The sequence below is a fragment of the Biomphalaria glabrata genome, chromosome 13 (genome assembly GCF_947242115.1).
Source record: "Biomphalaria glabrata chromosome 13, xgBioGlab47.1, whole genome shotgun sequence".
Lineage (NCBI taxonomy): Eukaryota > Metazoa > Mollusca > Gastropoda > Planorbidae > Biomphalaria > Biomphalaria glabrata.
Window position 1 is genome coordinate 5,393,244 of NC_074723.1, and position 26,371 is coordinate 5,419,614.

Below are 26,371 nucleotides of genomic sequence, written 5' to 3' on the forward strand. Positions count from 1 at the left end.
TTACATATCTTATCTTACTTATCTTATCTTACTTATCTTATCTTACTTATCTTATCTTACTTATCTTATCTTATATAATACGGACGTTACTTCTGCTGCCCTATCATTTCTGTGAAGTCGTTTTTTCCCTAGTACTACAATGACCACTGCGGCTATCAGTGTGTACTAGACTGTTTCCAGCTGACTGCCCACGCAAAGGCTTTAGTCATTGTGTAAGTAACATGAGCAGGACTCGCGAGGAAGTCCCTCCTTAAGTAATTGATTCTGGCCACTGGTGACTTGGAGGGGTCAACACTTGACGTCCACTGCTGGACACTTGAAGAGAGACAAGTTTAGAAAAATACGACAGTGCCACTTCTGTGAGAGAAGGAGAAGATAGGCTGGAGAGGAGAGTGATGGGGGAGAAGATAGGCTGGAGAGGAGAGTGATGGGGGAGAAGATAGGCTGGAGAGGAGAGTGATGGGGGAGAAGATAGGCTGGAGAGGAGAGTGATGGGGGAGAAGATAGGCTGGAGAGGAGAGTGATGGGGGAGAAGATAGGCTGGAGAGGAGAGTGATGGGGGAGAAGATAGGCTGGAGAGGAGAGTGATGGGGGAGAAGATAGGCTGGAGAGGAGAGTGATGGGGGAGAAGATAGGCTGGAGAGGAGAGTGATGGGGGAGAAGATAGGCTGGAGAGGAGAGTGATGGGGGAGAAGATAGGCTGGAGAGGAGAGTGATGGAGGAGAAGATAGGCTGGAGAGGAGAGTGATGGGGGAGAAGATAGGCTGGAGAGGAGAGTGATGGGGGAGAAGATAGGCTGGAGAGGAGAGTGATGGGGGAGAAGATAGGCTGGAGAGGAGAGTGATGGGGGAGAAGATAGGCTGGAGAGGAGAGTGATGGGGGAGAAGATAGGCTGGAGAGGAGAGTGATGGGGGAGAAGATAGGCTGGAGAGGAGAGTGATGGGGGAGAAGATAGGCTGGAGAGGAGAGTGATGGGGGAGAAGATAGGCTGGAGAGGAGAGTGATGGGGGAGAAGATAGGCTGGAGAGGAGAGTGATGGGGGATAAAGTGTGTGTGTGTGTGTGTGATAGAGAGGGAGAGAGAAACTCGAAAAGAGGGAGTGACTCAAAGATATGAATCAGAAATTTAAAATTTTCCAGAAGTAAACTGCAAACGTTGTTTCGTTTCACATGAAAGATTTATTTGTTTTTAATTTTCCACTGCCATTCTGATGTTAGTCTTAGCAACCAATGTCGCAATGCAAAGACGGACACAGAGTTTTTGACTTTCTTAAGCTACTTGCTATTTATTTTTACTTGAAGTGTGGAATAAATTCTTTGAGGTTAATCTCTAAATTTTATTTTTCAACCATTGTCCTGAAAATGAGACATTCAGCCTTGCAAGCCAGACGCTAAAACTATTTGGGCCCCAGACAGTTGGATGGATTTGGACCCCTGTGCCTCTCCTCCAATGCTAAAATATATACGTATTTAAGATGTATACAAAGTGTAAGCCCCCCCCCCCTTCTATTGGGACCTCAAACTAGAGCCCTGTTTGTATCCCCCCCCCCCTACTTCCGACGGGCCTAATTGGATATGAGGATGTTATAGTCAATTGATTCTATCCAAGGCAAAAGACAGAGAGGAATGGAGACCGATCATGTATGGTGCCCCAACAGTTCAAAAAGCTAAGGGATAGGTGAAAGGGAAAGGGAAAAATCGCAAATTGTTTTTTTCCCTAGACACGTTTTTTTTTTCCTTCTGCTGTTTAGTGGTTTTCTTGACTTCAGAACCGAGTAGTCCCAGGTTTGAATCCTTGTGAAGAATACCTTTTTTAGTTTTAAATATTTTTATTTGGTTCAGGTTTTGGGTTTTAAGTTTTTTTTTTATCGTTCATCTGTTATCTTACAAATTTGTTTTCTAATTCTGATTTCTTTTTGGTAACAGTTTTTTTTTATTATACTTCATTATTAAGCAGTATTACATACATCTTTTTAATACTCTAAATTCTTTAATTCAAAATTTCGTTCGAAATATGACCGCAAACTGTCAAGTAGACACCAGCCGAACTGCTCTGGGCTCTATAAGTTATCGACAGAGGACGTAAGTTGTCTTAAAATAAATAATGTAAGTTTATACATAGGCGTAAATACAATGAACAGAACTTAATTACTATGAGTATCTCAAAGACAAATCAACTCTAAAGATATGTAAGCCAATCAGCATTCAGCTTAACTTCCGGCCCGGAGTGATTCTATAAATACGATGAAAAGAAAACACAAAAATGGTGACCTAAGCAGATGAGTTTATAATTAGCACTTCCGGTTCTCAATGGACATATTTAGAAAAACCATTACTTCTGTTTGTCATATTTAATCTAATATGTAGCAGTTTTTGCATTAAAAATACATTAAACAAATACAGTCATAGCTTTTATTTTTTTGTAGGTGAGTATAATAATCATTTCCAGGTCTTATGACAGTGCAAGGTGCGCGATTAAACAGCCAGGGGCTGAAAGGTCATCGTGATGGGGCTTGCTTCTTCTTAGTAAGAGATGAAGACGTTTTGGAACTCTAGGCCCATTGACACTCCCCTCCGACGGCCTGTCTGAACAACTGGTCTGTCAGGGAAAGGTAAATTTGTTACATCCCTATTAGCGATGGCGCGTATCCCAAGTCGCTCGAGTTAGAGGCGAGGCCGAAGTCCGAGCACACCGGGAAACTGTCCCCTATATTCTTTCTCTGTCACATCAGCCGTGGTGTTCGCCATAAGGCTCCCCTAAAAAATCCTGTCGTTGGTGGAAATCCACTACGATTTCTAATTATAAGAATACTTAAGAACCCATGCTGAGGGTGCCATGGGGCAGCGCCCATTTCACTGGCTGCGAAGAGAGACCCAACACAAGGTGGCGTCCTATGTCGATGTGTGTCCCTGATGTTTTCCTGTCCTTGATGTTCACCTACTGTCTCCCGCCATATTTAAACAGCTCTGTGTCGACTTGCCTGCTAGATGGGGAAACTGTGAGAAATGAACTCTGCTCTATGACGTCAACACTTTATTTACGACACACGCACACACACACACACACACACACACACTAACACGAACACAGATACACTTCATGACGCGCCGCACGCTCATGTTCAATGGTCCACGCACATCCACTGCAAAACTAATTAGAAGCACATTAAGAGATGTGTGTGTGTGTGTCTATGTGTCTGTGTGTGTCTGTCTGTATATGTGTCTCTGTGTGTGTCTGTCTGTGTGTCTCGGTGTGTGTGTGTATGTGTGTCTCTGTGTGTCTGTCTGTAAATGTGTCTCTGTCTGTGTGTGTCTGTGTGTGTATGTGTGTGTCTGTGTGTGTGTCTGTCTGTGTGTGTCCTACTTCCCCCGTTGCTTCTTGGAACTCTTGATCCTGACGTGATCTCTTCGACATTGTTCTGCAGTCCTTGCTCTCCTAATGGTGAGATTTTTATTTCATGTGTCGCTTTAATTAAAAAAAATAAATAAATTAAGATTTCATTATTGGTTGCTCAATAGCGTTAACACTATACGAGCGTCTAGTCTACGTGCTCAGCAGCAGTTATGTTATCCGTTATAAGAGATAAACTGTAACTGCAGTTTCTGTTCCTTAAATGTTGATGCTGTTCATAAAGTTTAACAATAATGATCGGCAGTGCTGAACAGCTGAAGAAAACAGCACACTTTTTTTCCTTGGCACAGTCTGCAAAAGAGCTGACAGCTCAGCAGCAATAAAGCTGGCTAGAAGAAGAAGAAGAGGAACAATAATGATTCCTCGACATACACACTTAAAGGGACAACAATGGATTTTGTTTCCCACTATAGAATCTCGACCGTGGGCAGTGCCATTTCGTTACTAAAATACTACTACTAATAATAATAATAATCCGAAGCAGCACCTCTGAACCTACACAATGCTGATGTCAATGTCGGTTTGGACGACGTAGGGCATGAGATTCGCCAATGGGAAGAAAAAACCTTCAAGGAAAATTCCCGGCTTTATTACATGGGGACAACATCGACAAAGCTGCTTTCTTAGCATGGCTCAAAGCAGGTCATCTTTACCCTGAAACAGAAGGCTTTGTTACAGCAATACTGGACAGAGTGATCAGGACAAAAATTACGAGAAGCATATCCTGAAACTCAATGTTGTCGACAAATGCTAAAAATGTGGAAATGTGGGTGAGCCAATTGAACACATAATGGCAGGATAACCAGCCCTATCAGAATCAGCCTACCTAGGTCGCCATAACCAAGTTGCAAAGTTAATACACCAGCACTTAGATTTGACTCATAATTTGAACAATAAGGATACTCCTTCTTATTATAAATACTCACCACAAGCGGTTCTCGAGTCTACTGATCATCCACTGTACTGGGATAGGCCTATTTTGACCGACAAAACTGTAGATTTTAATCGCCCTGATTCATTGATGAAAAAGAAAAAGAAGCTCCCATTATTGACATCGCCGTACCACTATCTTATAATTTAAGAAAAACTTGAGTTGGAAAAACAACGAAAATATGGGAACCTAGGCTTGGAGATTAAGCGTTTATGGAAGTTATCTAAAACAACAATTTACTCTTTGTTATATCAACCGAGTGGATAATAAAAACTGATCTCATAGATACCTTCAAGGCCCTTAACGTACTTAGGAACATTCTTGTTGCCAGTTGACACTGTTCAAGGGACTACATGGAATTTTGTTTCTCTACCAAAGTTTGACCCTGGCAGAGCCAGAGAATGAATATAATTAAAATAATTAATAAAATCGTGATAATTCACGAGTATTCTTCTTACAATATTGCATTACACATAAACAAAACATTGCGATAGCAAAGAAATACACCACGGTTTCTCTAAAACATTTCACTTGAAAACAACCCGTAGGTAGATTTTGTTTAAAGATTGTTGGGATTGCAACGTATTATTGTATAGTGGAAAGTTAATTCGACATACTTCTTTCTTCTTCTTCATTCTGATTTCACATGTCGGAGGGTTCAGATCAGTAATCCTATATCTGAGATGAATCGCGCAGTGGTTTCCAAATCAGGCAGTTCTCAGTATAGTTTTTTGTTTTATAGGGGGGTTTAGGGCCAGAGGCTTACTGTATGTGTCGTTTTTATAACACACGTATTTAGGGAACTCGATCAGTGCACATTTTGTATGGTGTCTCAAGTACAGTTCATTAAATACTAAGACTTTCTTGTGTGAGTCATTGACTGTTGACCACTGGTCAGCACGAGTGACGCGAGGAGTGAACTTGGACAACAATAGAACAATGATGTAAGCTAGGAAATCAGGATGACCACTTGGCCACTACAACGTCCGGCCTGCCATAGACATGCCAAGTCTGTTATTGAGGATATTATTGAGGATGTAGATCTTATACTTTTGTTGACCAGGAGTGGCTGTCCTGATGAGGGAAGGTCAGGTCAGTGGATTAGGTAAGGTAAAACGAGAGAGCGACGGAGAGAGAGAGAGACAGAGACAGAGAGAAAAGTGAGAAAGAGAAAATGAGAGAGAGATAGAATTTATGTTAAATAGAGAGAGATAGAGAGTGTGTAACTAAAAAAAAGGCAAAGAGAGAGAGAGATAAAGTGTCAGGAAAGAGAAAAATGAATAGATGAAGAAAGAGACAGAAGAGGGAAAAAGACACTGAGAGAGAGAGACACACACACACACACACACAGACACACACACACAGCCACAGAGAGAGACACAGAGAGAGATACAGAGAGAGACACACACAGAGACACACACAGAGACACAGAGAGAGAGACACACAGACACAGAGAGAGACACACACAGAGACACACACAGAGAGACACACAGAGAGACACACACACAGAGACACAGAGAGAGACACACACAAACACAGAGAGAGACACACAGACACAGAGAGAGACACACACAGAGACACAGAGAGACACACACAGAGAGACACAGAGAGAGAGACAGAGAGAGACAGAGAGAGAGAGAAACAGAGACACTGAGAGAGACACACACACACAGAGACACACACACACACAGCCACAGAGAGAGACGCAGAGAGAGATACAGAGAGAGAGAGACACACAGAGACACAGAGAGAGAGACACAGAGAGAGACACACAGACACAGAGAGAGACACACACAGAGACACACACACATAGAGACACAGAGAGACACACACAGACACAGAGAGACACACAGACACACAGAGAGACACACACACAGACACAGAGAGACACACACACACACAGAGACACACAGAGAGAGACAGAGAGAGACAGAGAGAGAGAGAAACAGAGACACTGAGAGAGAGAGAGACACACACACACACACACACAGACACAGAGAGAAACTCACACACACACATACACAGCGACACAGAGAGAGAGAGACAGAGAGAGAGAGAGAGAAACTGAGACACTGAGAGACACACACACACACAGACACAGAGAAAACACACACACACACACAGCGACACACAGAGAGAGAGACACACACACAGAGACACACAGAGACACAGAAAGAGAGAGAGAGACTAGCAGAGATAGAAATATGAAAAAGAATTGAAAAGATAAGAGAACATGAAAGAACGGAAGGCGGGAACGCTAAGAGAAAGAGATAATAGAGAGAGTTAGAAAGGGGGGGGGGGAAGGAGTAAACGAGAGCAGAAAGTAATAAAAGAAGAAAGGAAAGATAAAGAAATGAAACATTTTTCTCCTTGGATTAACCAAAGAACCAGAAATTGACTTTTTTTTCCAAATATCCTCATTTAAATAATTGTCCATGACCATCCTACCATCAAACCGCGTATTATTAAAGCAATAATACTGTTATGACTTTGCCATGCGCACCGCCATCCAAGATAGTGCAGAAAGAAGGTGCGCACTATCAGTGACCAGACAAGTCGGATGTTGACATTAGTAGACTAACGATTTCCGCCCAAGTAGAGACAGCCAATATGGAGATGCTGTACTCAAGGCAGATGCCCTTTGTGTTTGTCAGGTCTCTATGTAAATAAACGTCTATGTCCTCGTTGAGTTGCCTCACTCAAGTTATTACAATACATTCATCTTTTTAAAGTTCTAAATTTTTAGTTCTTAGTTCTTTAGATTTACCAGACAGACAAACGGACATAGAGAGTGAGTGATATATGCTTTGTAATAAAAATGTATCTGCAATAAGAACATGGAACGAAATTCTGCAAATCTTTGGCCACGAAATTGGAGCTAATATTGTTCTCAAATAAAAAAGCTTTTTTTTTTTTAAAGCGTGTATCTATTTGTCAGCCTGGTAAAATATTTGCTTTTTCTCACGCACCCATTCTCGGATCAAGTTTAACTGTGCACAATTATTTATTGTTATAGACAAGACATAAATTAGAAAAAAAAAGTTAACCATTGTATCAATTAATATTGGTAATTATATATTTTGTTTGACTCCAACATGGAAAATTAAACCTTCAGTATTCACAGATATGGTTAAATATGTTGGGTTTTGTCCTCTTATATATTTCTACATTTTTTTCTCCCACACCCATTCTGGGATCAAGATGAAACTTTAAACAATTATTTATTGTACCTAAGAAAACAGGAAACAATACAAAAAAAATTAAGTAATTAGTCAGCTAATTATTGGCAATTAACTATTTTGTTTGATATCGGAAAGGGAAGCAGCTTCTACATTACTGAGATATATAGTTGTACGTGAGGTGTTCTTTCCCTTTGAAAAAAAAAATGTTTCCCTTAAATATCTCGATTTGATCACTGCGTTGTGTTTAAATTTTTAACTATTCTTGCACCCCCCCCCCCCCCACAAACCCATCCAAGTAATAATAATAAAAAAAAGTTATATTCTGTTGCCTTTGTCACTCCTCAACGTTTCTATTCGCTCCTGTCATGTGATCACCTCTCGTCCAATCAGAAGCCACGTTTTCGTTCATCGCTTGTCCTCGATTGAGAAATCTCCGATTTCCCCCCTTACAGTTCTTCGCTTCTCTGCCTCGGAGGATGAGCCAAGCGTAGACCACTCACACCCGAGGCGCATCCGACACTTCAATTATCTCTTCTCATCATGAGAGCGATTCGTCTCCCTTTTATTTCCCATCTCCTCCCGCCGCCCCTTCCTCCCGCAGCGCCATCCGCGATAGGAGATCCTTACATCCACGGTGGGGGGGGGGCGGGCTTGACCACTGGAGAGGGCCAATAGACTGTCCAGGGATGTCCTTAAATGATGGAAGATATAGCTATGTGATTAGAATACTTGGTCGCGAGCTCATCCCAGCTCGTTTACTGGATCATTATTTAAGATCGGTTAATACCTGGCTCCATAGCTCAGTTGGTTAGAGCGTCTGCCTAGTAAGCAGAAGGTCGAGGGTTCGACTCCCCCTGGAGCCTAAAGCGTTGAATTTTTGTTTTACTTATTTTACTTTTTAAAAATTCTGTTCTGTTTGATATTTCAAATTTTACAAAGCAGCATACGCTACTATTTTCCAGGGCCGGCTTATGCCACTGCAGTGGGCTCCGCACTTTCATAGGATCCGCACTAATTCTAGGTGTAAATTATTAAATTAAACCATTTAAAATTTATAACAGATTTCCCGCGGCCTCCTGATTTACCAGGAGCTCCTCGAAATAACCTGAAATTGCAAAATATACGAAAAAGTCCTGGAAATCTCCGGAAATTATTAAAATCTTTTGAAAACTCATATAATTCTCCTGAAATATATATATGCCATTCAATAAGGCCAATCCTACGCGCGATAAAAGAAATAAAAATAAAAACGGCACTATGCAATGCCTGTAATTGTAAGAGAAGCTTTTCGCGCCTCAGACAAATGAAGAATTATTTGAGGTCAACTAATTCGACTTTCCACTACTGTTGAGCCATGAAGAAAATTATTATTTATTTGTAAAAAAAAGTTTGAAATATTAAAACAGTACAGAATAAAAATTGTAACAGTAAAAAAAAAATATTCCAACTCTCTAGGCTCCAGGGGGAGTCGAACCCTCGACCTTCTGCTTACTAGGCAGACGCTCTAACCAACTGAGCTATGGAGCCAGGTATTAAACCGAATTGAAATAATGATCCAGTAAACGAGCTGAGATGAGCTTGCGACCAAGTATTCTTATCAGCTCACTGTGTCTGTCTGGTACAAACTTTGAGCACTTTGGCTCTCCCACTTCTAATTCTCGGCTCAAGTTGAAACTTTTCTAACAAAACATCCATCATTAAAACACCACCAACAACAAAAAACAAAAAACAACATACAATTAGTTAAGATAATCGTGGTTAATAATTAATTTTGTTTGATATCGAAAAAGGAAATAAATTTTACAGTATAATGATAAATTGCTGTACATGTGGAGTTCTTCCCACTAGATACTTTTTTAAAAAAATGAAACAAATAAAATAGTATTTTGTATATTTAGCCTGTTAGATCATGTTCTTAGTCAAGCAGGCACCGGTCTTAAAGTTAAAAATGCCCGTCTTTGACTCCGTTGTTAAATTCAGACGTTTAGTACCAAACCAAAGCAGTCAATATCGTCTGCTGTAAAGACACTAACATCGTTATCAATAAAGCGCCAATGGCGCGAGGAGACAACTTCAAGGAGGAGAACTCTTACGCAATCGTCTTAGCAAATACTTCATCCGGGAAGTTTGAGGCTTAATGTGTGTAGATCTACTGCCTAATATTTGCTGATTTGTTTCATCCATTAAAATTTTTTAGCCTAGTTTTTTAACTTTACTTTGTAATGTGTGTGCAGCGCCGGTCTTAGGCCACTGCAACCTATGCGGTCCCCGCGCTAATTCTATGTGTAATTATTAAATTGCAAAATATATACGAAAAAATTCATGGAAATCTCCTGAATTTATTAAAATCTCCTGAAAACTTATAAAAAGCTCCTGAAAAATAGACAAAAGTGCCATTTGTTGGTGTCATTCATTGCGGAAAACGCAAATCCTACGCGATAAAAGAAAAAAGGCATTGTCAGCTTTCATGTAATAAAATGTAATAATCGGGCGAATTTTCACTTTAATCGGAAGGTCCAATACTTTATTTACTTCTATAGTCACTGGCACATAAATATGCCATAGGTTGCAAGGTTCGTAATGTAAAATTAATTTGATCGCAATTTTGTACTTAGAAAAGAATGAATAAATTTCAAAGTCGATTTTTTTTTTCTAATACAAAATCTTAATTTTCACTAATTATCCTTATTCCCACCCAGACTAGGCCCCGCGCAATGAGTTTCGCATAGGGCCCCGCAATTATTAGGACCGGCCCTGTGTGTGTGTGTGTGTGTGTGTGTGTGTGTGCTTGTATCCTGCTTTGCAAGGCTTTGTCTTCTTGTCTGCCTCTCTAAAAAAACAAAAATATTTTTAAAAATATGATGAAAGAAAACGTTTGTGAGAGTATTGTGATTAACATTATCAGCTAATGAGGGAAGTAGCTTTAGCTACTGGATCACGTGGTCGGAGAATAGACTCTGATTGGTCCCTGGTGTTTATTCTTATAAGTAAATGTGTCCATGAAGCTGTTACGGCGAGGAAATAGGAAGCCGTCTGCTCGCTGACTACGTGTTTAATCCCCCTTAATACAGTTGCATAAAATATTCTCCGACCTGTTGACCTTTGAGATTTGAATTTTGTCCGAGGCTGTGAGATTACATGAAATAGTGACATTTATAATCTTCCACTCATTAGCGTAGCTTACTTTAAACTTGAAAAGCAAATTAGATTATCGTATGTTATCATATGGCTGCCTGGTCTTGCGATATGCGCCCTGGACTGTCGTTCGGACTTACTCTGTAGTTTCGAGTTCACACCCTGCCCGCTCCCATTCCCATGTCGTCCTGCGGAAGGTTTGGACTAGGTTTGGACTAGGAAGCAAATAATATTCAACTCTGAGGGTACATCCAAAACATGTAAATTTACAAACAAGATGTGGACAAACGAAACAATTGAAAAACGTAGGTCTGCTGTTTTAGTAGCAGGTATCGGAACAGGTGCTTGCATCCTCCCCCCCCCCCCCCCCCACATTGTCTCTCGCCACAGCACATCCTCTTTGCTGTACTACCGTTCTTTCTCCTGTTAAGACCGAACTCCCGTGACCTTTCACCTCTGCCCTTGAGACAGCTTCACAACAATGCATCTCATCACATTCAGTGCGTCAGAGCTTACATTTGGGAAAAGGGGGAGAGGTTAAAAAAAACCCCAGAAAAAGTAGGTATTTCAAAACCAAGAAAAACTTATATCAGTTTATTAGCTGGATTGGTATTATAAAGTAAAAATGCTTACGTTGCACTGAAGCTACACAGACGTTCTAGCCTTGTAAAGTTTGAAAGTTTTAGGTGTTCGGTCCTACTGTGTATTTTAATGTCATACAAGATTTATATTATATACGTTGTAGTATTTGTAATAAAACAGGTTTTTCTTCCTGACATATATAATATATTTATTAAGATTATTTAACAGAAAACTCCAAAATACCCAGATCTAATGGGAAATACACAGCTTTGGTAGGTCTGCTCTACAATCTCCCCTAACAAACAAGAGAAGAGCGACAATGTCTCACTGGCTCATAACAAGAGAGAGAGAGAGAGAGAGAGAGAGAGAGAGTGAGAGAGACAGGGAGAAAGGGGAAGGGAGGAGGAGAGAAAAAGAGAGATAGAGTGGGAGGGGGAATCAAGGAGGAAAAAAGGGGGGGGGGTAACATTTTATCCTAGACCTGTTTATACCACAATTATGAATCACAGATATGAGCACCGTCATGAACTCACACGTCGTGTGTGTCCCGCATCCTGAATCACGAGGTCTTTGAGTGTGAGCAGCGCCCTTTTGTTCTTTTTTCGTGTGCGTCTCAGGACCTCCCATAGATTTGGTGGATCTCCAAGAGATGAACTGTTTGTCTAAGACTGTCTCGGTGTCTCGGCATTCACGTGTGTCTTTCTAGTCCTGTATCCTCGTCCATTAATTAATAATCTGTCTAGTTATAAGTCTACATTTATGTAATAATAATAATTATAAATACTCTCCACAAGAGGTTCTCGAGTCTACTGAACATCTGCTGTACTGGGATAGGCCTATTCTGACCGACAAAACGGTAGATTTCAATCGCCCGGATCTGCTGTTCATCGATAAAAAAGAAAAAACCGCTACCATTATCGACATCGCCGTACCACTGTCTCATAATTTAAGAAAAAATGAGATAGAAAAACAAAGAAAATATGGGAACCTAGGCTTGGAGATTAAGCGTCTATGGAAATTGTCCAAAACAACAATATACCCCATTGTTATATCAACCGAGGGAATAATAGCAACTGACCTCACAGACACCTTCAAGGCCCTTGGCATTCCTGGGAACATCCTCGTTGCCTGCTGCAGACCTGCCACATCACCAGAAAATTCCTCTGTGGAAACTTAAAGGGAATTTTGTTTCCCTTTAACGAAACTCGACCCTGGCAGCGCCAGAGAATGACTACTAATTAATTTCTAACATAATAATAATAATAATAATCTGCCTACCTAGGTCGCCATAAACAAAGTTGCAAAGTTAATACACCAACAATTGGTTTTGACACTTTGATCTGTTAATCTAATCATCCCTATTACAAATACTTGCCACAAGAGATTCTCGATTCTACTGGTCATCTGCTGTACTGGGATAGGCCTATTTTGACCGACTAAATGATAGATTACCCTGATCGCCCTAATCTGTTCATTGATTAAAAAAAAAACGCTACCACTATAAACATTTTCGTTCCACTATCTAATAATTTAAAACTGAAACGGAAAAACAACGAAAATATGGGAGCCTAGGCTAGGAGATTTAGCGTGTAGGGAAGTTATAAAAAAAAACAAAACAAAAAAACAACAACAACAACAATATTCCCCATCAACCGAGGGGATAATAACAACTGACCTCACAGATACCTTCAAGGCCCTTAACATTCCAAGGAACATTCTCGTTGCCTGTGAAAGGGCGGTATTGATGCAGACTATTTAAAACGTATTAAACAAAACAAAAAACTATCTTACAGGTTGAACCCCCCCCCCCCGCCTGGCTACGCCCATGCATAGAGTGTATTTATCTGATGCTCGAAGTATTGAATGTTTATGTTGTATAAATGTTTCTATTCGTGTTGTGCCTATTTTGTGCCTATTTTGAAGGCCGACCTTCGTTTAAAGTTTAAAGTAATTAAATTCTTAGATGCACGAAATGATTTTATTACTTTCTTCATGTTGCTTCTTTCACAACTTCCCCTCCTCTACTGCATCGACCTGTTACTGTGACTTGTATGTTTTGAAAAAAATAGAATAAAACCATTTTTGGGGGGGTTTTGACAATGCAAACCATTGATAAAAAAACAACAATTATATTTAAGTTTTCATTAACCATTGGATATTGACCTTTTTACGCAGTTGCGTAGCAACAATGGCGCGAAGGGGTTCATTGCGACCGGGCCCACGACCACTAGAGGCCCAAACGGAGTTATGTAAGGGAATGTGGTGACTATAAGAGTTTAAATGCATCCCATTATTAAATTTTTTTTTCAATTAAATCATGTTCATTTTTCTTAAATTCTATTTCTGGTGTCCGAGCAAAATAACAAATCCATGTAAATCTCATTACTGTAGTATGTAATCTATTAAAGGAAGATAACTCTTAAATTGTCAATACAGCGTTCCATTTAAATCTAAGGTGTTTTATCACCTTTTTATTTAATGATAATAACAATAATAATATTTACTTGTAAGCCTACTCATTATAAAAGTTTGTGCATTTGATGTATAATATTTGCTTCTCTTTTGGTCCAAGTGTTAAACTTTTCCTTAATATTACACTGCATATTGACTAGTTACAATATTTGAAATAATTGTAAGAGTTGACAGTATGTGAAAACTTCTAATCCATAACGGGAAGTTTTTTCACTTTAAAAGGATAAATAATGGACTTTAGGGTAGAGAATTATCTAGTTTGAATTTCATATACCTGTACAATGCTCATGTAGTTTTCCAGAAATAGGGTGTTAGGGGTCAGGGATGCCTGATATTGTGTTGATTGTTCTGGAGTAGAGTATACTTGTATCATTTTTCTGTCTTTAGGGGTTCATTGGTTAGGTAGTATGTCTTTGATATTAAATAATATTTCTATTACTGTTATTACATTTTTAGGTTAATCACTTTTCAATTGTTTATGATTTAATACTTGTGAATTATGAGAACTTACAAATAAAAACATATTATTAAAAAAAAAAAAAAAAAAAAGCCCACAAAAGAGGCAAGATGGCCCATAAAAGAGGCAAAGAAAGCCCAAAAAAGAGGCAAAGAAAAGAGGCCTAAGGCCCTAGGATTCCTATGATGATAAAGCTAAAATTGAATAGCGTAAATTCTGAGGTTTCCTTTAAGAAAAAATAATAAATAAAATTATGATTATTATTATAATTCAATATCTGAAAACCGGTACCGGTTTGTCAACTTGTGGAGGCTATCCAACTAGTGATGTGGGAAAGCGGTCATAGTAATAGAGTACAGCCTGTATACAATGGCGTGGCACTTATGACTGAGTGATGTACACGAATAATTTTTTGAGTTGATTAGCCCGCCTTGTGGTACATAGCAACAGTTTCAGATCCTTCCTTAGGTGTTGTTGGCAAGGTAATCTCTTCAGTACTGAATAAAAAAAAAATACCATTAAAAGAAGTCTGGCCAAAAAGTTTAAACACATTATTTCTCTCACACCAAAAAAAAAAATATGTACTGAATAAACATAAAAAAAAGTATTTTGTAAGGAAATGCTCTTACACCTTGTTCCTAGCTTCATGTTGTTAAATAATCTTCATATTTTCATTTAACACAACTAAGATAACACCACTTAATGCAATAAGTGTCAAATGAATAAGTTTCAGTTGAATTTTTTAAAATTATTTTTTTTTTAAAAAAAGCTCATTAGTCAATATTGCTCATGCTTGTGCAGTCTACAGACAAATAATATACTAAAGAGGGGAAGAGGAAAATACGAAAAAGGGGGGAAAACGGGAAAAAAAAGGGGGGGGGGAGGGAAAAAAAACAACACTTTCTGTACGAATCTAATTGACCCCTGTGACTAAAAGACAGCCACAGAAAAATTGTCTCAGAGCAGAAACTCCCGAGATACTGGCTCTAGCTGACATGATTTCCACTTGACGAGGAAGTAGTTTTCCAAATCTCAAGGGAGGAAATAAAAATTGTCATATGAAGGGAGACAATAAAAGAAACAATATAAATGTTTAAATGCCAATGTTCGCATAAGTGTGAACACATATAGTGATATAGATGTGTATGCACGTTTAATAGAAGTTAATATAAAGAACTGGGGTAATGTAGCCAAAGTACAAGGGAAATAACCCTAAGTAATGGAGACAAAGTGGGGAAAAATGCGACTAAGAGGTTTAAAAATGTTTTAATATCATTTAATGTTCTACTTTCACTTTTTGATTGTTCTATTTAATTATCTATTGTTGACATTCTCACTATATACATTTCAAGTAACTTATATTTAATGATAAGAAAAGAAGGTAACTAACTGATAAGAAAAGAAGGTAACTAACTAATAAGAACAGAAGGTAAATAACTGATAAGAAAAGAGGGTAACTAACTGATAAGAAAAGAAGGTAACTAACTGATAAGAAAAGAGGGTAACTAACTGATAAGAAAAGAAGGTAACTAACTGATAAGAAAAGAAGGTAACTAACTGATAAAAAAAGAAGGTAACTAACTGATAAGAAAAGAAGGTAACTAACTGATAATGCGTGATTATCTTAGCACAGTATTGAAGACTATTTGAAAAGGAAGTTCTTATGTTAGCAGACTATAATGCTATCTTTTGTTGAATTGGATGAAAACTGGGTCTATACACATATGCTATCAACATATTTATCACTTATAGATTATGTGGCATGATATTCTAGATAATATGGGAGTATATATCACCACATCATAGTTTTCAGGACCTCCACAACTTAAAACCTCTTTTTGTTTTCGCACCAAGCAATGCCATTGTATTAATCAGGTTGAATTCATTAGTGGTATTGTCTTTAGTCGGGAGTTAACCGCGGACACGTAATTGCAACAGCAGAACAGAAACAAGGGTAAGACCCCCCCCCTCCCCCCAGAGGCGGCACCTCGTTGTGAAGATAAAGCGAGTCGCTAAAACACTCTCCTCTGTGCTGAATTAGCTTTGAGTAATGTGTTAGCAATCTTTTACTATCTGCCAATATTTGTATATTCGTTCTCTTCAAGAGCCCTCCAGAACTGAGGTATCCCGTCGCACTATGCTGACCTACCTTTAGTACTCAAGCAGTCCTGGAAACAATGCTGAGGTGATAAAAGGATGCGCCGGAAGGATCAGGTAAAAATGCAGTTGACACCTGGATGAAGGTGTATCAAAACACTAAAATGCACCACCTAGTACCAGGTGTGTACCAAAACTTCGCGTCTGCTGAACAAATGTAAACAATACAAACCACGTGATTGCTTTTTTTTTCTTTCTTCGTTGGTTTGAGTAAGTCTTCCAATGACATGCGCAGAACAATCTAACGCTGCGTTTGTCTTCATTCACGTCTGTCTTGATTTACCTAGAAGAAACAAGAGGAGTGTTCACGCATCATTTTTTGTTCCCTCCCTTCCCATTGACCTTGTAGGAAAGGTTACCCTTTTGTGACGTCACTTCCTGTAAGGCTAAAGTGTTTTGTTTTACAATGCTTAGTATGTTCCTTCAGAACTGAAGCTTATTGAGTCCTAGCAATGGAATTGGGATGCTTCAGAAAGATCCCAGGTTGAGTCCTAGCAATGGAATTGAGATGCTTCAGAAAGATCCCAGGTTGAGTCCTAGCAATGGAATTGAGATGCTTCAGAAAGATCCCAGGTTGAGTCCTAGCAATGGAATTGAGATGCTTCAGAAAGATCCCAGGTTGAGTCCTAGCAATGGAATTGAGATGCTTCAGAAAGATCCCAGGTTGAGTCCTAGCAATGGAATTGAGATGCTTCAGAAAGATCCCAGGTTGAGTCCTAGCAATGGAATTGAGATGCTTCAGAAAGATCCCAGGTTGAGTCCTAGCAATGGAATTGAGATGCTTCAGAAAGATCCCAGGTTGAGTCCTAGCAATGGAATTGAGATGCTTCAGAAAGATCCCAGGTTGAGTCCTAGCAATGGAATTGAGATGCTTCAGAAAGATCCCAGGTTGAGTCCTAGCAATGGAATTGAGATGCTTCAGAAAGATCCCAGGTTGAGTCCTAGCAATGGAATTGAGATGCTTCAGAAAGATCCCAGGTATCACATACAAAGACCACATTAGATAGAAAAACGATTGCAACAGAAAATGGTCCCCACGATGACCTAATAACTGTCAAGTTGGGTTAACGGGTTTATCTAGGGCAGCGGTTCTCAACCTTTTAAGCTTGGCGACCCCTTTTTACAATCCCCTACTCAGCCACGACCCCCCCCCCAAGCAATAGAAGAATAGACAAAATACAATCCATATTTTCGATGGTCTTAGGCGACCCCTACCAAATCGTCAGTCGATCCCCCAAGGGGTCGCGACCCACAGGTTGAGAACCTCTGATCTAGGGGATGACATTCTCCACCGGTTTCCCCACCTCACAGTCCGTTATTACTATTCTGTCGGGGCTTTGGTTTGGCCGTGGCTCGTCTGCCGGGCACCACTGACCGTCTATTATTTGATGTAGTAGGGACTTACACAGAACAATTAGAGGCACTAAGTTTACATATATCAGTAAACAACGAGAGTTTAACTGACAAGAGTTTAATGAATAGATGATATAATAGGACATGAATGATGAGTAGGTACACTTTTGAAAAAACAAAATTTCAAATCGAGATTTTCTGTCCTTTGAAGTCACAAAAGATATTGAGTTTATAGTTTGTTATACGTTTTCATGTACCGGAAGCTCAAAATTGGAACCAGTGGAATCTGCCCATGTGGAGTATCACCAGAGAATGCCGACCATGTCCTCCAAAACTGCTCTTTTTACCAAAAGGACCATATAAGACACTGGCCCCAAAACACCCCAATAGAAAGAAAACTATATGGAGAGCTCCCTGATTTGGAAACCACTGCGCAGTTCATCTCATGTATTGGTCTAGTCATATGAACACTCCAACATAACAATGAGAACGATGAAGAAGAAGAAGATACGTTTTCACATTTGAAATCCTGAAAAGGAAACTTGAAGTTTGTATTTTCTAAAGTTCTTGTAGACTTTTAAATGTTAAGATAAATAAAAATATTCTTTTTCAAGTTTTTGTACCGATCAATTGACTTTTCATAAAGTTGCTTTTTTTTTCACTTGTCGTCCTCTGGATACTACCACTATATGTGACTATAATGTTAAAAGGTTTCCGCGTTTAGAGCTGTTTAATATTTACTAAGGAAAGCGTATTCCATTGATGTTTAATTTGCTTCTAATTTTAAAAAAATCTATGTAATTATTAACGATAAAATGTCAGAGACAAAAAAAAATTGAAATAGAATCGACGCTTATTTCAACGCTGTGTAACAGAAACCAACGAGCTGTATTATAGAGCAAAAAGAACTAAACAACGAGAGTTTTTATTGGGAAGAATATGTGGAACTTGTGGGACGCTGGGAAGTATGGGGGTGCTATACCCTGATCTTACCGCACCGGGTGACACTCATCCTAGTGACGTCACTGATTCTGAGTCTACTAAAAAGATCAACAATTTAATTCTTTCTGCTCAAGTTTTTCAACAAAGATTCGCAATATTTCAAAACAATCTGCTCGTAATTTTAATTTAGTTTCCTTGTAAACCTGTTGTGTGCGAAGCAAGATTTTCTTATGTTGCTACAAAGTCAAAGTCTAGAAATTGGTTTGACGCAACACTGAATATTAGAATTCAGCTTACCAATATGTATACATTTTAGAAAAAGTTTTAATCCTTAATTTAGAATGTGGTTTAATTTTTTGATCGTAAATTTAAATGATTAAAAAAAAAGTCCAACCTAAAAAATAATCAAAGTGTTCCGCTAAATGTTCCGAATGTGCGAAGTGTACCGTTATGGAACAAGTTTGGGAACCACTGCACTTCAGACTAGCTTCTCTAATATCGTTTTTTATGTTTTTTTTTTTTTGTTTTTTTTTAATGTTTTCAAAATTTTCAGTGTATACGTTGGTGCGTCCCCTCTGTAGTATCATCTAACCAAACTTTGTAAAAAAAAAAAACAAACAAGAAACATTTAGTAATTTATAAAATATCACTGTTGAAATATCCATCTCGTATCAACGAAAAAAAACCCAATCCATAAATATTATTTTCAATAACAGAAAAAAAAACAACATCATCAACAACAAAGACCCCCCCTTCCCCCCCCCCCAGCCCTCTGGTGCAAACAAACAGAAAAAAATGTCCTGCGATAAGTGGTCATGTATAACAACAAAATAGCATTTTATGATTTGTTCCCTGTATAAAAAATAGATAAACTATCTCATTCTCTGGCATCATTAAGCCTAATGATTTGTTCTTTAACAAATTAAAACATGAATATAATATAAAAAAATACGGATCCTTGTTTCCACTGGGGCTCGAACCCAGGACCTTCCGCGTGTGAAGCGGACGTGATAACCACTACACTATGGAAACAGTTATAACGACGCGTAGATTACTAACTCTGATACTTAAAAAAAAAAAATATTTGTAGGTCCTCTGCGCGTTACTTTCAAAGCATTTGTGATTAAATAAAGCCCATAGCATTGTATGACAGAATGATTCCATCTCAAATTATCTGACCCAAGAATTGTGCCAGTAATGGGAAACTATCCACTGTTGAACTTGAAGTATGCTAGAAAATGTGTTTTTAAATACTAGATTTTGACTTGTTATATTGTAAGTTGTAAACATAGACCTACATTTAACATAAGGCTAAGACCCCATTTCTGTGGCATTTTACGTCTCGAGAGACGATCTTTTCCCTTTGCAACTTCTTGTGTGACTAAAGAGGCCAATCCTTGATACACAACTGCGATCGCAGGTTGGGCATATGTGTCTTTGCGTTATCACCCTTCTTTCTGCTTCTGTGGTGTATGACATCTGCAATCTGTGACCCTTTCTTTAAGCTAAAGCATATATTGATATATCTTCAAATAAAAGTTCCTTCAGAAATTAAAATGAAGAATACTGTTACGTATTTCTGAATCTTCTGGCTAGAAGTATTAGTAGACACACAAATAAAAACACTGCAAAGAACTTGACGACTAAACTTTCAGTTTCATATAACTTTAATGACTATTAACTCTAACAATTCGTTACTGTGACATGTAGCGTAGAAGACTGTACAATATCTGTCAGTTTACAGTTAGCTATACTTCGTTGCAATTCATCCCTTCACTTCGTTGCAATTCATCCCTTCTCAACTTTCCTCGAGCCGTATTCCACAGAACAGACCAACGACACACTTCCCAGTGTCGCTCCAGGTCTCCCAAAGCTGAACCAAGTCGTACTCAAGTCTACCGAATCAGAGCCGCACACGTCTTACATCGACTGTATCGACTGTAACGGCTCACTCACGACTCCATACGACTGACTTTAACATTAACTTTCTGGCTTATATAGAGTCCCTAATCGCTTCTCCAAAGTTGCACAAACACTCCTAGTATTCTCTGGAATAACATGTCAGGAAACGTCACATCCTGTCTTTATTTATACACGTAGATTCCAGAAAACACTCGCTGCAGTGTCATCAAGTCGGGGTCACACGTAGTGACCTCTATCTGTCACTGTTCATTAGTAACTGTCCCCCTACTTAGATCTATTCGTCCCCTGGAACAACACGTGAGGACACGTCACATCCTGTCTTTGTTTGTACATGTAGATTCCAGGGAACACCAGCTGCTGTGTCATCTCGCCGGGGTCATACGTTGACCTCTACCTATCACTGTTCATTTGTAACACTGCCCCCTTCTTAGATCTGTTCGTCCCGAACAGATTCTACTTCATCACGATACTGATGAAATCGATCGACGATCAAGTAGGAAGCTTTCGTGGTTGCCCCCTTCTCAGAGATGTTCTTTCAATCTGGCCGTTGTCCATCTTCTATCCATAGAAGAATGGGAGCGAAATCCTCATTTTTCAGCAAGTCCTCACAAATGTTTTCATCAATCATGGTATGGAAACATCGACCTTCAGATGACGACATTGGGCAGCATTCTAACGAGTTCGTGCTTCACTTGCTAAGTTTTACATTTTCAAGCATCTTTTTACAGAGCTTCTTCAGAGATACACAGGTTCATCACAGTACAGCAATATTCACATGTTCTTCTTACAACAGCAACTGACTTTGGGTTTGTACGATGCCTGTTGGGTTGATCTTCTCGTACAGTTTTATTTGTACAGTTCTATCTCAGATGGTTACTCACTTCACAGTTCTGGCTTCTTAAACTACTTCTTTTCTGTCCTTCTTGCTTCTGACTTATTTAGCGTTCTTCTAAAACCTTTGTTATACTTCATCAACCTATTCTCATGAGGAATGTTCTTAAATTATTCTTTAGTGGCTTCACACTTTCAACTGATAGTAAGGCTTTCGTCTTTGATCTGATGGTTCCGGACAGAATCTTTCTAACAACATGGGCTATGGAGTTTCATTAGTGCAGGTGGGGGTCTATCAACGGGAGAAGTGGTGGGGCTTGTTTTCTAACAACATGGGCTCTGGAGTTTCATAAATGCAGGTGGGGGTCTATCAGTGGGAGAAGGGGTGGGTTTGTATCTTGATCTTGTTGGAGCCATCCACGTTGCACTCTGCATGTGTCGCTTTCTCCGCCTCCTCCTCAATTTGATATTTCTTTGGTTGAGTTGATGTCGTTGTTGTTGTCTTGTTTTCTTGTCGATCATTGCTGATGGCAGCCACTTAGCACATAGGAAGGCATTGCATTTCATAGCTGTAGTCATCAACACTGTTGATCTAACAAGTTGCTTCAGCATTATTCTTCGATGGATGCTTTGCGAATAAGCTGCAAGTCCACTTGAAGGCAAGTTGTCAAACACGTAAGCACCTTCATCCGAGTCTGGATGACTCGACTGTGGGGCAGGTTGATAACATTCAACGTGCAAAGGTCCATCAACTTCAGCATCAGTTTCTATTGTAATTCCTTGACTATCACCAGGGCTTCTCGCGCCTACCTTGATAGCTGTACAAGCTTCTGTTAGGTCTAGAGCTTGTTGGTGTATTTCTTGGCATTCACAGTCTTCTTGCATAGCTACGTACGTACAGTTCTTGTCAAACGCATGGGTGCAATAATCAAGCTTCGAGTTCCTCTCGTAGACACTGGCAGATAGACAGAAGTCTTTAAGGCCCACAGCAACAGGCTTGGACGCAGACCCAACGTTGTCTTGATCTGTTTGGCTGGTTGAGGTACTCATATCAGGTATATCTATAGCTAAAGCTTCGGTCAAACTATAGGTCTCTTCTATTGTTTCTTCAGCGGTCTCATTCTGCTTTTCGTTGAAATAGTAACAGCTATAGTCTCTTTTCATTTCTTGTGGGCCACATTCGTTTGGTTTGCTATCACAGTCACAGACAGCACAACCATCACCAGCATCCCTATCGTAATTGTCTGTATCGCCACATTCTTGGTTGGACAATTGTTCGCTGTTCATCAATGGTATAGCTCTTTCATCTGTCGACCCAATCTGATAATGTTGGGTGTTCAGCAGCTCGTTAATCATGATTCTAGTTTGATCTTTTATTTGTTCTTCTGTCTTGTTGGGCTTGGTAACTATTTGTTCATTCTCATTCATGGCTTTGATCAAATGATTAAATGAAGAAAATCGAGTGTTGATTTCTGATTCTATCTCCTTGATGCTCTCATTCACCGAGTTCATTTTGTATTGCAAAGTTCTCAGGAGCTCAGTCATATTAGGTTTGATTTCAAATTGGCAAGTGTCCGGATTCTCATCTTCCTCCAACAGGGCTTGTCTGAGACGTGCTGTTAGCGTTTCCTTATTTCCGTTAAGCTGTAGACCTCTTTCTCGAAGCTCTTGTCTAAGTTCTTTCATGTCAAGTTCAATAAGAAGTTTGATGGAACACATTCTAGCCAGCAAGATCCCACTTCTGACACCAATTGTTACGTATTTCTGAATCTTCTGGCTAGAAGTATTAGTAGACACACAAATAAAAACACTGCAAAGAACTTGACGACTAAACTTTCAGTTTCATATAACTTTAATGACTATTAACTCTAACAATTCGTTACTGTGACATGTAGCGTAGAAGACTGTACAATATCTGTCAGTTTACAGTTAGCTATACTTCGTTGCAATTCATCCCTTCACTTCGTTGCAATTCATCCCTTCTCAACTTTCCTCGAGCCGTATTCCACAGAACAGACCAACGACACACTTCCCAGTGTCGCTCCAGGTCTCCCAAAGCTGAACCAAGTCGTACTCAAGTCTACCGAATCAGAGCCGCACACGTCTTACATCGACTGTATCGACTGTAACGGCTCACTCACGACTCCATACGACTGACTTTAACATTAACTTTCTGGCTTATATAGAGTCCCTAATCGCTTCTCCAAAGTTGCACAAACACTCCTAGTATTCTCTGGAATAACATGTCAGGAAACGTCACATCCTGTCTTTATTTATACACGTAGATTCCAGAAAACACTCGCTGCAGTGTCATCAAGTCGGGGTCACACGTAGTGACCTCTATCTGTCACTGTTCATTAGTAACTGTCCCCCTACTTAGATCTATTCGTCCCCTGGAACAACACGTGAGGACACGTCACATCCTGTCTTTGTTTGTACATGTAGATTCCAGGGAACACCAGCTGCTGTGTCATCTCGCCGGGGTCATACGTTGACCTCTACCTATCACTGTTCATTTGTAACAATACATTAACGCTAACCCTAATCTTCGTCAGAACGTAGGGGAGACCACACGAGTTAAGTTCCAATTCTGGTCAAGCGTTTCTACAGACTATGTTTAAGCCCATAGTTAGACTAATTAATTAAAATATTATTAATAATTATAATTAAAGAACTTGTAACATAATATGCTTTGTGTTTAGCAAGAGATAACACTTTTAATTTCAAATGGAACTTTTATTCATAAAACCGTCATAGATTATATAGCACTACGAAATTTATAATAATTAATATCAATATTTCTTACTCGATATATCAAAACAAATGAGTACAAGTGCTCCTTCTTCTTTGATGTTAGAGCATAGAATGGGTTGACTGAATCGGTCAGGAAAACCAATGACTTAGCAGATTTTAAGACCCTAATTAATATTCAACGACTAGATTAACACATGAATGTGCACAAGACGTAATTATCTTCTCATATATGTAATTTATAAGATTAGAAAATTATCTTTTCTTTTAAATGAACACCTGTAAGTTATACTATTAGAAGATTATATTTTCTTTTAAATGAACATGTGTAATTTATAAGATTAGAAGATTATCTTTTCTTTTAAAGAAACAACTGTAATTTATAAGATTAGAAGATTATCTTTTCTTTTAAAGAAACAACTGTAATTTATAAGATTAGAAGATTATCTTTTCTTTTAAATGAACACCTGTAAGTTATACTATTAGAAGATTATATTTTCTTTTAAATGAACATGTGTAATTTATAAGATTAGAAGATTATCTTTTCTTTTAAAGAAACAACTGTAATTTATAAGATTAGAAGATTATCTTTTCTTTTAAATGAACATGTGCAATTTATAAGATTAGAAGATTATCTTTTCTTTTAAATGAACATGTGTAATTTATAAGATTAGAAGATTATCTTTTTTTTAAATAACCATGTGTAATTTATAAGATTTGAAGATTATCTTTTCTTTTAAATGAACATGTGTAATTTATAAGATTATAAGATTATCTTTTCGTTTAAATGAACATGTGTAATTTGTAAGATTAGAATACTATATTTTCTTTTAAATGAACATGTTTAAGTTAATAAGATTACAAGATTATCTTCTCTTTTAAAGAAACATCTGTAATTTTTAAGATTAAAAGATTATCTTTTCTTTTAAATAAACATGTTTAAGTTAATAAGATTACAAGATTATCTTTTCTTTTAAATGAACATGTGTAATTTATAAGATTAGAAGATAACCGAAAAACAAAAGTGTAATATTAAGACGCCATGGGATTTAAGGAGGGGGGGGGGAGGGAGAGCTCAGTTGTCTGTCATTGCATAGATATTTCAACTGTGTTCTTCACCAGACAGGTAATCGAATATGCCACCTCTCTGTAAACCAAACTCTCTCCCTCTCGTCCTCTCCTCTTGCTCCTCTTTCTCCTCTCTCGTGTTCTACGTGGACCTTCTATCTAGCTCATTCCACTACCCAATCCAAATCTTAAATTCTTAAGTGCTTTTTTGCTGGCGTGTTCCGAGAAAATGAGAAAATGTGGAAGTGGGAATCCTGCTTAGCTAATAAACAGATCATAGCCCTCAACATGTGGTGGACCCCCCGACGGGAGTCTAAACAGCCGGCACGAGGTTTGGCAGGGGCGTTGCTTGGCTAATCTGAGACAACAGTTGTCTGCTCTGAGATGGCATCTGATGTCCTAGATCATCTGTCAACAAGACCGTTCACCCGCTGGTGAATAAAGCACAAATATTTTTCAGGGATCCCCAGAATGTTCTCGCAGGGACAATTGATTTGTTGACTATTGAAAATATATTACAGCGACTAAACGTTGCCACAATTTAATATTCATAAAAAATTATCTTGTGCAATTATGTTCTTAATTGAACAAAGTTTGGCCTCCTTCAGTCGCGACATCAATATAATTCACACGCACACACACATACACGCACGCACGCACGCACACACACACACACACACACACACACACACACACACACATACATACATACATACATACATACATACATACATACATATATATTGTTATGACTTTGCCATGCGCACCGCCATCCAAGATAGTGCAGAAAGAAGATGCACACTATCAGTGACCAGACAAGTCGGATGTTGACATAAGAGACAAACGATTTCCGCCCAAGTCTAGAGAGCCAATATGGAGATGCTGTACTCAAGGCAGATGCCCTTTGTGTTTGTCAGGTCTCTATGTAAATAAACGTCTATGACCTCGTTGAGTTGCCTCACTTAAGTTATTACAATATATATATATTTCGTCCATTGTAATTCGATGATAACCACTTTTGTCATCCAGGGGACTGAGGGCTTTGCACTGGGGTTTTGTGCCTCCTCGTGTGGCTGGTGAGACCAGTGTGAGCCCGGAATGTTCGGCTGCTTACTGGGCAGGTTATTCCAGCTGGAGCTAGTGTCATTGGCCTTGCCTTTCTTCTGTGGCGTTTTC

The 26,371-nt window shown here is 38.9% G+C and overlaps 1 protein-coding gene and 3 non-coding genes across 4 annotated transcripts; 1 reads left to right on the forward strand and 3 right to left on the reverse strand.

Moving 5' to 3' along the window:
* Positions 1–250: 250 nt before the first annotated feature.
* LOC129922394 (uncharacterized) lies at positions 251–3,414 on the reverse strand. Its single transcript, XM_056008309.1, has 2 exons — positions 3,364–3,414; positions 251–988 (listed from the first exon to the last, which is right to left on the reverse strand). Exons 1-2 carry the CDS (start codon positions 3,412–3,414, stop codon positions 251–253), a joined length of 789 nt encoding a protein of 262 aa, XP_055864284.1.
* Positions 3,415–8,313: 4,899 nt separating this feature from the next.
* On the forward strand, positions 8,314–8,387 carry Trnat-agu (transfer RNA threonine (anticodon AGU)). Its single transcript has one exon. It is a non-coding gene; the product is annotated as a tRNA-Thr (tRNA).
* A 590-nt stretch (positions 8,388–8,977) lies between these two features.
* On the reverse strand, positions 8,978–9,051 carry Trnat-agu (transfer RNA threonine (anticodon AGU)). Its single transcript has one exon. It is a non-coding gene; the product is annotated as a tRNA-Thr (tRNA).
* A 10,530-nt stretch (positions 9,052–19,581) lies between these two features.
* Trnav-cac (transfer RNA valine (anticodon CAC)) lies at positions 19,582–19,654 on the reverse strand. The gene has a single exon. It is a non-coding gene; the product is annotated as a tRNA-Val (tRNA).
* Positions 19,655–26,371: the final 6,717 nt, after the last annotated feature.

What these genes read in the sequence shown, in the direction of transcription:
- LOC129922394 (XM_056008309.1), bottom strand. Translation starts at nt 3,414, where the DNA reads ATGTCGAAGAGATCACGTCAGGATCAAGAGTTCCAAGAAGCAACGGGG. An exon ending in TCCAAGAAGCAACGGGGGAA is followed by an intron (nt 989 to 3,363) that starts GTAGGACACACA and finishes TCTCCTCTCCAG; the next exon opens with CCTATCTTCTCCCCCATCAC.